Source organism: Neofelis nebulosa, chromosome 1 (assembly GCF_028018385.1).
Source record: "Neofelis nebulosa isolate mNeoNeb1 chromosome 1, mNeoNeb1.pri, whole genome shotgun sequence".
Lineage (NCBI taxonomy): Eukaryota > Metazoa > Chordata > Mammalia > Carnivora > Felidae > Neofelis > Neofelis nebulosa.
Window position 1 is genome coordinate 223,623,937 of NC_080782.1, and position 13,542 is coordinate 223,637,478.

The 13,542-nt window shown below is 47.9% G+C and overlaps 1 protein-coding gene and 1 long non-coding RNA gene across 2 annotated transcripts in view; one reads left to right on the top strand and one right to left on the bottom strand.

Moving 5' to 3' along the window:
* Position 1: 1 nt before the first annotated feature.
* The window catches only part of C1H13orf42 (chromosome 1 C13orf42 homolog), a 25,593-nt gene continuing 12,052 nt past the window's right edge, over positions 2–13,542 (bottom strand). The window contains exons 2-4 of the mRNA XM_058686344.1: positions 5,128–5,275; positions 2,652–2,892; positions 2–1,480 (exon numbers count right to left, since the gene is read on the bottom strand). Of these exons, the coding sequence (XP_058542327.1) occupies positions 1,306–1,480; positions 2,652–2,892; positions 5,128–5,275 (564 nt within the window). The 3' untranslated portion in view covers positions 2–1,305. The remainder of the gene's footprint in view (positions 1,481–2,651; positions 2,893–5,127; positions 5,276–13,542) is intronic.
* The window catches only part of LOC131486208 (uncharacterized), a 27,265-nt gene continuing 24,545 nt past the window's right edge, over positions 10,823–13,542 (top strand). The window contains exon 1 of the long non-coding RNA XR_009249238.1: positions 10,823–12,109. This is a non-coding gene — a long non-coding RNA (uncharacterized LOC131486208). The remainder of the gene's footprint in view (positions 12,110–13,542) is intronic.

Below are 13,542 nucleotides of genomic sequence, written 5' to 3' on the forward strand. Positions count from 1 at the left end.
TAATAAAGACAAGTATTAAAACGTTTCCAGTATATTTTCATCCGAAATGTGTTGATATAAAATGTCTAAGAATGCCACATAATTTTTAGTTTTTTTTTTCATAGGAGTTTTAAATACTTAGATTCAGATAGTCAAGTTCACATAAATAAAACATTCTTTATAAAAAACTGAACAATACAACCATCATTACATGGGCCTGGCAGAAAGAAAGCTCTATTCAGTTCTCAGAGTGACCTTAGCCTAGAGCGTCTTGGGCTTAATTTAGATTATTGGTTTGTCCTAGTCTGTCTCCCTCCTTTACCCCCAAGAGCACTCTGGCATTTCATGAGCATGCACCAACTGGACGATTTCTTTCTTTGTAAGAAAACACCAGAAGAAGTAATAGGAATGAACAGAATGCAATGTGTTCTCCAGACCAGTGGTTCTCAAACCCGAGCAGGAAAAAGTATGTGAGAAGTGCAAAGAATATATTTAAGATGTAATTCTAATTCAGATAGTTACGAAAATCACAAATCCTTTCTAGTCCAAAAGAACTCAGGGATGCTGATTTTCCTCTTAAGTGGGGAGGGGAGAGGCACAGCCGGCCATAAGCTGGTCATATGGGCGTCTATCAGGATATTCTGGACGATAATTAGAAGAAAGCCCACCACCTGTGGGAAGTAGAGCTGGGTTTCGGGGCTGGAGAGATAGTGTGGTCCCAAGGCAGGGCCCTGGCACACTCTTTCCCAATGCCAGGGCACTGGCCCCATCTTCCGTGTAATCCAGCAGATGTTTCTAGAAATGTCTAGAACCGTGAAAGTGTTAGTGCAGAAGGAGGTGCTTCCGGGACCGTGTTCCGCACAAAGGAAGGCAACCTCTGTGATCAGGGTATTCCTGAGCCCCGCAGAGACAGGAGCCGCCTTTCTGAAAACTTTGGCCAGAGATCCAGGGGTGGGCTCATTTCCTGTCCTGAGCACAGTGTTAGAAGCCACTCAGACAGATGCACAGAGAACTGAAACAAGCCAGGGGAGACCAGGGAGTGAGCCTGGATACTCCCACTCCCTGCTGGGAGACCCGCCGAGCTGTAACTACCTGCCAACCTGCCATGCCGGGAAAGCCTGGCTCCAGAGTCTCCTAAGGCGGGTTGTCTGGGAGACCGCGCGTGTGTTTGGCACTAATCGGGCACCGGCGGGCAGTGCTGATGGGCTTGTGGGCTTGACTTTGTTCCGACTTCCATTTTTGATTCTGCCAAACACCTGTGCTGCCCTGAAAGTAGCCACCTTCTCAGGGACCCAGCCTGAGTCAAGCTGAATGGCCTGAAGGGCCTCAGGGCACTGTCCGCTCCCACAGCTTCTCTCGAAGCAGCCACTGCCCTTTGGGGTTCTCTGTCTCGTGGTAGTCCTCCCCCGGAGACACCAGGGACTCCAGGCCAAAGAGCTCCGCATCCCATTCCGTGTCTTCTCCTGAGAAGTTGAGGAGGATCTGTCTGGGGCTCCCCAGGCTGGAAGGGAGGAATGAGGCAGAGGGTTTAAGTCTGGCTTGGCCGGCTGCACAGAGAAGGCATGCTCTGATCCACTATTCCAACAGAGACCATCAGATGCCCCCCCAGGGCTGGGCCTTGTGGCGGACAAAGCGGTATCATCATGGGGGCTGGACCCCAGACTGGCCTTGAAGGGGAAGGACGGATGATTGGACGATGAGGACTGGACCCTGGTTTCAGTACGTCCATTACATAGTCCATTGTTATGGGCGGAAAGTGCTATTTAGAAAAGCTCTGAATCCATCAGAGTTGAATGGCTCTTGTACAAACCCGAACCCAGGTAGACCCCCTTCTGCTGTGAAAGGTGCTGTCCCTGCAGCATGGGCGGCAGTGGCCAGAGCAAAAGAGCACTGACTGCTCCAAATGAGTAGGTCACAGGAATTTGGAGGCTAAACATGGGAACTCGTCTCGGGAGAGTTGGATCTGGAGGGAAAGAGGCCGAGAGATGGTGGCGAAGTGGCCAGGGGGAGCCCGGCCAGCAAGAAGTTCTCCAGCTAAGTCAGGTCAACGCCTTTCCAAGGCAGGGGCGTCTGGTTAGTGTGGTGTTGGTTCCCTCTTGGCGCTTTGCCCTCCTCAACCCCAAACTCTCATAAAAAATTCGTAGCACACAGGGTGTCCGTGGCCCTGGGGGGCAACAGTGAAAGAGGGTGGCACAAAGCATGTGGGCCAGGTAGGCCAGAGGCAAGGCCGGCAGATCCAGAGCTGAAGTCACAGGGAGGAGACGGCAGTGAACCAGGCTGGAGTTTACGTATAGACTAGGGGAAAACGTCTTTTAATACTCTTAACGTTTATTTATTTTTGAGTGAGAGAGAGCGCACGAGTGGAGGAAGGGTAGAGAGAGAAGGGGACAGAGAACACGAAGCGGGCTGTATGCTGACAACACAATGCGGGGCTCGAACTCACGAACCGTGAGATCATGACCCGAGCTGAAGTTGAACGCTCAACCGACTGAGCCACCCAGGCAGCCCTAGCGGGGAAAAAAAAAGATCTTTAGCCAAGATCTCCTTCCCCCAAAATCTGTAAGAATAATTTTTGGTATATAGGACGGGGACTCAAGGCACCTGAAGAACCACCCCAGGAGTCTGGAGGACATGAAAACATCTTAGTTATACCATTTGGTCCAAGCACTTACTCTTTTTTGCAGGCTTTGGGCTTAAATTTCAAGGTGTTGAATGCCCCTTCCACAGCCTTGGGCAAGTAAATGGGGTGCCTCTCGAGCCTCCTCTGAGTGCCGAAGGTCCTGCGCTCCACGCTCCTTCGAAACTGGCTATCTGTCACGTGCACAGTGTGCCCAGCAATGTCCTCAGAGTGCCGGCGTGGTGCCCGCAGGATCCAGTTGGAATGCAAGCTGTGCTCCCGGGAGCTGGTGGCCACTGGAAGAGACAAGCAGGGGCCCGGGAAGGAGCAAGAGAGGGTGAACCAGGCTGAGAAGCCACAACAAATGCCTATATTACAACAGCAGATTCTTAGAAAGGCTGGGAAAGGCAAGTGAGAGGGGGATGATCTGACCCTGTAATGATAGGGTAGGGATATGGTGGGATATTTATGTGTCCATTAAAAATAAAGACATAGATGTATGTTTACTGACATGGAAAGACAACCCTGATGTATTATAAATGGTTAAGTGAAAAGAACAGATGACAAAATGGCAGAGGTCCTATTGTTTTTAATTAAGTGAGCGTGTGTGTATATGTGTGTGTGTGTGTGTGTATGTTTAAAACCTTTTGGAAAGGAAAGACATAGACCAAAGTTTAACAGTGGTTATTATCTCTGGGTGGTAGTATTGCAGACCATATTCTTTCCTTTCTTTGTATTTTGGTGTATCATTTGATTCATTAGATTAACAATGAACGTATAGGGCTATTGTTATAAGAGAAAACCGTAATGTCCTTTTCAGTCAAAAATTGTGGAAGGTAACCCTTGCGTCCTCAGTGGATTTTGCCCTTCTTTCACCAGTGTCCTGGGTTTCCAGGTCCAACTCCCAAGAGGAGGGCTGGCCTCTGTCAGGGACCGAGGGGCTGCAGTCCAGGAGGAAGGTGGGCAGATTAGCCTGCAGGGCACAGTGAGCCTGCGGGGGAGGTGGGGCTAACCTTCTGTGAAATCCCACCAAACCCAATGAGAACCTGAATCTCACAGATATAGGTCTTTTGAGCCCAGAGCATTGGCAAACCACAAGAATCCAGTCTTCTGAGCATTAGATAAAAAGCTCAAGCATTGCTTAGTATGGGCACCAAAAGCTGGCACCTCAGTAACGGGGGCCAGGAACCCCTGAAAAAAAATTGCCATCACTTACACCAGGGAGGGCAAGTCAAAGATTAAAGAAGCTGACAGTCAGGGCGCCTGGGTGGCTCAGTCGATTATGCGTCTGACTCTCGGTTCCAGCTCAGGTCATGATCTCGCGGTTCGTGAGCTGGAGCCCTGCATCAGGCTCCGCACCATCAGTGCAGATTCTCTCTCCCTCTCTCTCTGCCCCTCCTCTGCATGTGCTATCTCTCAAAATACAATAAACTTAAAAAGAAACAGACCGTTAAGTAATGGAATTTAAAAGCAGGCTGAACTCATGAATGTGATTGAATCGTTTGCTTTCCACCAGGAGACAGCCAGTGAGTGACAGACGTTGGCAAGGACGGCCCTCACTTCACTCTCTCTCCAAAGACCCAGGCTGGCCTAGGCAGGCTCCCTGGCCCTGTCCTGCCCTGCGCGTCCTCACAGAGTGCTGACCCCGAGGGCGTCAGAGGGGGTGCTGGGCGAAGCGGGGACAAACCAGATGAAGGATCAGTCAGCCCAGTGTGGACACTGCCGAACTCACTCAGGCAGAGTCGACAGTTTTTTAAACAGTTTCTCCGTTTCTTTTTCTTCTCTTAAAACAAAAACTGTAGTGAAATACACATAACATAAAATTTGCCATCTGAGCCGTCTTTGGGCGTGCAGTGCAGTGACGTGGAATATACTCATTTTTGAGGGACAGCTGCCCAGTCCTTCTTCGCCTTACAACGCCGAAACTCTGTCTTTACACCCATATAACACCACCTCCCCCTCCAATCCCTTTCCTTTAAAGATTTTACTTTTTATGTTTAAAAAAAATTTTTTTTAATGTTTATTCACTTTTGAGAGAGAGGGAGACAGAGTGCTGGTGGGGGAGGGGCAGAGAGAGAGGGAGACACGGAATCTGAGGCGCGCTCCAGGCCCTGAGCTGTCGGCACAGAGCCCGACGCGGGGCTCAAACCCACAAACCGCGAGATCATGACCTGAGCCGAAGTCGGACGCTTAACCGACTGAGCCACCCAGGCGCCCCTCCAATCCCTTTCTCGACTCATTTGTCGCAGTTGGGGCCAGTGGACTGCCGGAAGAGGTTTTTGTCCAAATATGGCTGCGAGTGTTGTAGGGGTAGGCTGGGTGCTGGCCTCTGGCACAACTAAAGCAAGGGGCCCCGAGGAGAAGAGCGAGCCCCAGGCTGGGCTACAGAGTGCAGGTGCGAGTTTCCCTCTAGGGGGAGGTGAGATTCCTGGTAGCTCATCTTCTAGCCCACTCCAGAGACCCCCCCCCATCACACACCCCCAGTCCATCCTCCCCCCCTCACCACCCCCCCACCCCCAGCCAGCACTCACCGTCAAAGTCCACATCCTCATTGGGAGGGTCCGCCTCAGCAGCCCGCGGCCGCTTCTCTGTATCCAGCTCCGCAATGATGGAATCAAAGAAGGCCATGGCCTCTGCCACATCCGCGCTGAACTGGGAGTATTTCTTTGCGGTTGCTTTCTGCTAGAGGTGAAGGGCAGGAGAGAGAAAGTAGCCTGAGCCAGCCTCTGAGCACCCACACGCAAGCAAGCCACAACCGCCGAAAAGAATTCCGTGCTGCTGAAGCTAAATGTATGTGAAGTTATGAATTTGCAGAACTTAAAAGGTAAATTTGAGTAAGTGCGCTGTGAAGGGAAGGTGGATTTCCTTGCTCCACGATTGCCGTAGGTCAGTGGATGTCCAGTTACCTCAAAGAGAGACAAATAAGAAGATCTACCTCTTTCTTGCTCAGGGACTGTTACTGACCTGGAGGCAAAATACTTAGTCTTCCTTTGGCCTTTTCCCCTGCTGATAAAACAGGGGATCGTGCAGCTCCTTCGGAAGGCGATGAGACGTTCGCAGTAGGAAAGAAAGGGCGAGATGTACTGGAAATGCTCTAAAAGAGTTGTCAGTACCTAAAGTGGCCAAATTTGGACTCGTCATGGAATACATTGAAAAGCAATTAGCATGATTCTTTGGAAAGTATATGGAATAGAGGTGCCTGGGTGGCTCAGTCGGTTAAGCCTCCAACTTCGGCTCAGGTCATGATCTCACAGCTCCTGAGTTTGAGCCCTGCATGGGAGTCTTGTGCTGACAGCTCAGAGCCTGGAGCCTGCTTCAGATTCTGTCTGTCTGTCTGTCTGTCTGTCTCTCTCTCTCTCTCTCTCTCTGCCCCTCCCCCACTTACGCTCTCCCTCTCTTTAAAAAATAAACAGTAAAAAAAGTGTATGACATAATAAAATACAGAGTTTAAAAGAAGTCTACTGAGGGGCACCTGGATGGCTCAGTCAGTTAAGTGTCTGACTTTGGTTCAGGTCATGATCTTGTGGTTCGTGGGTTCACGCCCTGTATCGGGTTCTGTGACGACAGCTCAGAGCCTGGAACCTGCTTCAGATTCTGTGTCTCCCTCTCTCTCTGCCTCTCCCCCACTTGTGTTATGTCTATCTCTGTCTCTCTGTCTCTCTGTCTCTGTCTCTCTCTCTCCTAAAAATAAATAAAATGTAAAAAAAATATTTTAAAAAAAGAAAAGAAGTCTACTGAATGTCTAACTGGGTTCCAGGCTCTGTCCTGATTTGTTCTTCTTCATGATCTGGTTCATCACCATCATCTTCACAACCTCCAAGGACCAACATGGAAATTCAAGCACCATGGCGGACCTCCATGGAGAACTCACAATGAAAGGCACAGAATCAGCATGTGAACTTATGAGCTGTCTGAGGAATTTAGGAAATAAGAAAACTCAGAGAGGGGGACAAAAGGGACAATATATGTTAACCTGAGCTGTTTTCACCATGTGTAGAGTTATTTTAGGTGAACATTTTTATTTATTTTTGTTTTATTTGAGTATAGTCGACACACAATGTTACATTAGTTTCAGGTGCACAACATAGTGATTTGACAAGTTTATACATTATGTTATGCTCACACAAGTGTACCTACAATCTGTCCCCCCTACATCACTATTACACTATTATCATTGACTGTGTTCCTGTGCTGTGCCTTTTATTGCCATGACTTACTCATTCCAGAACTGGAAGCCTGTGTCCCCCATTCTCTTTCATTCATTTTGCCCACCAGCCCCATCCTTTTCCTCTGCCAACCTTCAGTTTTTTTCTCTGTATTTCTAGGTCTCAGTCTGCTTTTTGTTTGTTCATTTGTTTTCTTTTTTTTTTTAATTCTACATATTAGTGGAATCATATAGTATTTGTCTCTTTCAGTCTGAGTTATTCACTTAGCATAATACCCTCTCGGTCCATCCATGTTGTCTCAAGTGACACAATCTCATCTTTTTATGGCCATGTAATATTCCAGTGTGTGTGTGTGCGTGTGTGTGTGCATGCACATGAGTGTGTGCACACACATACCACAGCTTCCTTATCCATTCATCTATTGATGGATACTTGGATTGCTTCCATAATTTGGCTATTGTAAATAACGCTGGAATAAACACCAGGGTGCATATATCTTCTCAAATTAGTGTTTTCATTTTCTTTGGATAAATACCCAGTGGTGAAATTGTTGGGCCGTATAGTACTTTTTAATTTTTTGAGGAACCTCCATACTGTTTTCCATATTGGCTATTCTAATTTACCTTTCTACCAGCAGGGTCCAAGAGTTTCTTTTTCTTTACATCGTGGCCAACCCTTGTTGTTTCTTGTCCTTTTGATTCTAGCCATTCTGACAAGTTAAGGTGGTATCTCATTGTAGTTTTGATTTGCATTTCCCTGATGATGAGTGATGCTGGACATCTTTTCATGTGTCTGTTGGCCATCTGTATATCTTCTTTGGTAAAATGTCTATTTGTGTCCTCTGCCCATTTTTTAATTGGATTGTTTGGGTTTGGGTTTTTTTTGTTTTTGTTTTTGTTTTTGGTATTGAGTTGTATAATTTCTTTGTACATTTTGGATATTAACAATTTATTAGACATATCACTTGCAAATATCTTCTCCCATTCAGTAGGTTGTCTTTTTGTTTTGTTGATGGTTTCCTTTGCTGTGCAAAGGTTTTTTTTTCTTTTTTTAAATGTTTATTTATGTTGAGGGAGAGAGAGAGAGAGAGAGCAGGAGCAGGCAGGGGAGGGGCAGAGAGAGAGGGAGACACAGAATCCCAAGCAGGCTCCAGGCTCCAAGCTGTTAGCACAGAGCCCAATGCAGGACTTGAACCCACGAACCCTGACATCGTGATCTGAGCCAAAGTTGGATGCTTAACCCTTGAGCCATCCAGGTACCCCCAGACTAGTCTTTCTTTAAATTCATGACTGCAAAAAGTTTTTATCTTAAAGTTGATTTTTGCTTTTGTTTCCATTGCCTTAGAACATATATCTAGAAAAATGTTGTTACAGCCAATGTCAGAGAAATTACTATCTGTGCTCTCTTCTAGGGTTTTTATGCTTTCAGGTCTCACATTTCGGTCTTTAATCCATTTTGAGCTCATTTTTGTGTACAGTGTTAGAAAGTGGTCCAGTTTTGTCCTTTTCATGTCGCTGTCCAGTTTTCCCACCAACATTTATTGAAGAGACTGTCTTTTCTCCATTGTGTGGTCTTGCCTCCTTCATCATAGATTAATTGACCATATGACCATGGGTTTATTTTTGGAGTCTCTATTCTGTGCCATTGATATATGCATCTGTTATTGTGCTATACGTGGGCATTTTTAAAGAGAGGATGGTATTAAAAGTGAATAGGATTAAATTACAGACTAGAATGTTGGGAAATAAAATAATGACACCTGTATGTACAAATACATGTTGGTAAAATGTATGCATTTTGTAGTACTAGAAAACATTTTTAAATAGAAGGAGTTTTTCCTTTTATATTTGTAAGGTGCTTTCTTTGGGAAAATTTTGAAGAAGCACAACATAGACCTGAATCTTCTCTGTTAAAAGTGGACAACTATCCACATGTCCTTATTCCTCCCCCTTCAGCAAGCCCACTGAAGTGAAAGAAGGGAGAGTGGGAAGAAGAAACCCCTAATGACAAAGAGAAGAAGAGAGGGCCATTGGGGAAAGAGAGATTTTTAAAAGCTTCTGGCAGTTGCCAAGCAACTGAAGGGGGGAGCTGATGTAAAAGAGCAAAGGGACCAGCCCTCCAGAACATCATGGGTCAGGCAAGCACCTAAAAAGGGTACAATTTGACCCTTGGGAATGGGAAATGCACCAGACTTGGCAACACCAGGTTCACCAAGGCTTGGGGGTGGAGCGCAGGACTAAAACTTGAAGGGCTGGTTGGCAGTCTGTATGAGCCCAGCAGGCCACATCACTGTGCACCCTTCCTGCAGGCCGGTGACAGGAGGGCTCATCTCTGATGGCAAGTCAATATTCTTGTCCTGTCTGTGTTTCTTCTTACTGGTCTCTTGGCCTTGAATATTTCACTGAGATGGTTCCTAGTCATCGATCAGGACTGGCCGGGTCAGCTCATTCTCCAGGTAGACCGCCCCTCTCCTGGACGGTTCTCTCCTCTAGGCTCTATGGTCCTCATCCCGAACCTAATTCTTCTACAACACATATCATTTTAGAGATTTTTTTTTGTGAACTGAAAGAGTGAGAAACGATGAATGGAGAAAGCCACACAATCTGAACCAAACCCCAAAAGGAAGGATAAATAGTATTTAATAGGAGTGCAAGGTCTGTAGGTCTTGGTATCTCAGAACCCACGGAGAGGGCGCCTCTGAATCTCTGGCAGCAACTTCCATCAGTGTTTGGCTTAATGCAAGTGTCTCAGCCTTACATGTGAACATTGCATTCTTTTTTCATGGGGGGTCACCCTGCAATATGATCTAAACTCTTCATTCCTCAGTGTCTCCAGGAAGTAGACTTTGGCCAGCAGCTCAGAGCCACCTGGATCAGCTGCTTTCATTTACTAAAGAGTTTAGAAAAGAGTCCGCTTTGGTGTCTTAACTAACAAAGGCTCAGCAACCAATGAGATCACCACCATTAGTTATGTTGATATGTGTCCTTGACTGTGGCCTCTTGGACATCCCCAGAATCTTGTCACGTATTGTCCTTCGAGGATCACATTTACAAGTTAAGAAATAAATCACTACCACCTTAGCCTCTGTGCTTTCTGTCCATCAAAACTAGTGGACGGGGGCCCTTTTACCTCCACACGTGTGGTTCATTCCCAATATTCAACTCTATTGCCTGGTTCCAAAGCCTCAAGCTTTAGGATTTGAGACTGAGGTCTCCTTCCCATGCCTTGCCCTTTCTACCAGGCTGAGGAGTGATTGCCTTCCGGGGGCAAATATGCCTAACAAATACGCTCTTCGGCCAGCACTGGAGGGTCTGCTCTTTCAGGTCCCCCTTCTGGGGTCTCTGCCGGGCCATCCAATGCACCGCCGTTATAAAACTTGCTTCTGTTCAAAGAGCTTCTGGATCCTGCAGTGTCCGGAGAACGAGACATTGGTGACATTATCTGTGGCTGACGCGTACAGACCTGTGTGACCAAGTCTCATGCTAAAGGACAGCTTCTCCCACTTGCCCCAACTGCCTTCAGCAGTTACCCCCAAACCCTTCATGGAATAAAGCAGGAGCATAAAATAAATACAAATGAATAAATAATTGATTTCCTTCCTTCCTTCCTTAGCCCTGTCTTCCGTCCCTGCAAGTGAAAGCAGCATCCCTGGAATGGGTCTGAGAGACTGGCCTGGGAGACGGTGATGGTACACCCCTCCCTCACCCCTGTCGGGGTGGTTCCATAACACATGAGCCCAATTCCAGTTGGACATTGGAATCTCTTGGGTGCTCTTAAAGAATGCCTGTACCTGGCCCTTTCCCAGACCAGCTAGTTCAGACAATCAAGTGGTTCTTTTTTTTTTTTTTTTTTTTTTTTTATTTATTTTTGGGACAGAGAGAGACAGAGCATGAACGGGGGAGGGGCAGAGAGAGAGGGAGACACAGAATCGGAAACAGGCTCCAGGCTCCGAGCCATCAGCCCAGAGCCTGACGCGGGGCTCGAACTCACGGACCGCGAGATCGTGACCTGGCTGAAGCCGGACGCTTAACCGACTGCGCCACCCAGGCGCCCCGACAATCAAGTGGTTCTAATACACAGCAGTTGAGACCCACCACTCGATGGCAGTCCCGGCATCAGGGACGGAACAAGAGCACCCATGAATCCCCACCCCAGGGTCTTATTTGGGATAGAAATCTTACATGCCAGTCTTGCACCCTGGCTCTTCAAGAGCCGGCAGGAATGTCTCTGTCAAGACAAGGACACAAGGGACAGGACTCCAAGGGATAGAGCACAGGTCATCGAAGAAAGAGGACAGAAGCCCTGGATTTCAGGGCCCAGGTTCATCTGTGTCCTCCGCACACAGAGGGCCAAGTAGAGGAACTCCATCCGCCCTCTGCTCCCGTGCCAACAGGGAGTATACAACATCCCCCACAGGGGTCTACCCAACATCTACCTTTCCCTCCCAGTCCCCAAACTTGACCTAAAATCACCTCCTGGGGCGGCATTCCCTCTCCTTGTATTCCTGCAACTTTGTTTGCTTCCTGGGTTTAATGTTTGCCATTCACCCTCCGCTACATTTCATGTTGCGTCTATGCCACGTTTCTTGTTTCTCCCTCCATTGTTTCTGAAAATGTGAGCAAATGTGAATTTATACTTGTGTTTACCCACTGTTTTCAAAAAACCAAAAGGTAGCCCACACCATACCTCTGTAAACATCGCTTTCTTCACTCGTTGTGTCCTGAGGATGCCTTCCCAGCAGTAGACAGAGACCCTCCTCATCCCTGGTAGACTACCTAGGGCTCCAGTGTGCAGACCCACCATCAAAAGAAACCACGGTCTCCTGTTGTCAGATCCTTGGCTTCTTCGTCATCTTTTGCTGTTCAAGGTAGTGCCATATGCATATGTCATTTTGCATTTTGCCAATAATACCCCAGCTTGGGGTAGGCTTCTGACTGCAAGCACTCAGCTCTCTGTGTCTGTGCCTTCTGGAGAGCATGGTAAGCAGCGAGTGACCTGGCAAGCCAGTTACACAGGATTTGGTCCACAGAGTTCCTGGTGTACCTTGGAAAGTACACTTTTACATGTCTCCAAATGAAGGCTGCAGTGAGTTTTCTGAGCACCAAGGCTAAGCTCCAAGTCTGGACTCCCTGGGCCTTTTCGAGTCCTGGTTTAAGCCCAGACCGATTCTGGCCGTTCGTTTTTGCCTTCCCACAGCTTCCATGGGCCTCTACTAGAGGCCTCTAAAGAGGCCTCTTTCCACCTCTACTATCACATTCTCTTGGTCTCTGGCACAAGAGTGGCAACAACTGAGGTGCAGGGTTCAAGCTGCAGACTGATATCGCAGCAAAATCTACTTTACGAGGAGGTAGTTGTACAAAATGGGCCATGAATCGTCAGCACCCCTGGGTGAGATGCAATATAGTTACTGTTCCCTCTCTGAACTTGAAAGGCCAGGTACAAAAGGATTGCTTCGCTCCCAGTCTTGACCTTTTTTCTAGCCCAGAATTTTTTTTTAATGTTTATCTATTTTTGAGAGAGAAAGAGAGACACAGAGTGGGAGTGGGGGAGGGGCAGAGAGAGAGGGAGACACAGAATCCAAAGCAGGCTCCAGGCCCCGAGCTGTCAGCACACAGCCCGACGCGGGGCTCACACCCATGAACGGTGAGATCAGACCTGAGCCAAAGTCAGACACTCAACCGACTGAACCACCCAGGCACCCCTCTAGCCCAGAATTCCTTAACTACCTCTTTGGAACGGTTTCCTATTGCACCTGCTTAGGCCCCAGTTCGCAGGGCTCATGTTCCTTCGCTCTCGGCCCCACAGCAGCCCCAGGGAGAAGGAACCCGGTGGGAAAGCATCCGGATTGCATTGCCGACTCCATTCCCATTTGCCTTTCACCTTCCACCTCCAGCGGCCTTGGGGTTATCACTTTCCAAGCCTCCCTGAACCACGGCCCCCTCACACCAGGCCTGGGTCTCAGATTACTTTTCCCAGATAGAGCCCTTGGCATTTTCCCAAACCAAACTCCACGGCAGGTCTCATTTAACTTCTGAGTCCCCCAGTGCAGTTTATGATATTTTTTCTGCATTTCGTATCAGCTGCCACCCTGCCTGGTTTCATCTGCCATCTGGGTACCTGGGTTTCTCCAATTTGTTATTTTTCTTCTGGGGCCTCTCAGTTCTTGTCTACAAGAGGTCTGGATTCTACTAATTGACCTTCCAGTTGTAAACAACAATCGTTTGTCAGAGGTTAGAGTCGGGGGACATTCTAAACCCACCCAAAGCCAAGAGGGCCTCCACTAAACATCTACCTTCCTCTCACTTGTTTGCGTGTCCCCCTCACATCCTCAGGAGGGCCAGCTCCCTTTGGCAGACGTACCTGGGCATAGCCTGTCTGTGCACATGTCCCGTCTGGTGTGGATAGTCCACTGCAGCACGTTGGGTTATGTCCTCGGTAGCACACTAGGCCAGTGATCTTTAACCTCGTCTTTGGCAATGCTTTGGCAATTAACACTCACAGATAAGACTCTCGGGACAGATGCTCTCCACCAGCCACTGCCCACATGAGATAGGTTGTGGGATATACACAACTCCCACCATTCTGACTGAAATTCTCCCTGTTTCTCTGCCAAGGAACGTCAACACACCAGTGTGGTTCAGACAATGATGGTGAGGACTGCAGCCTGAGACCCTGGGCTGTGTCCGGGCAGACAGACTGCCTTTTCACGTATGAATGCTGAGTACCTATTTCAGTGCTTGGCACAGGGTAGTAATTATTCACTGAGTGAACGAATATATG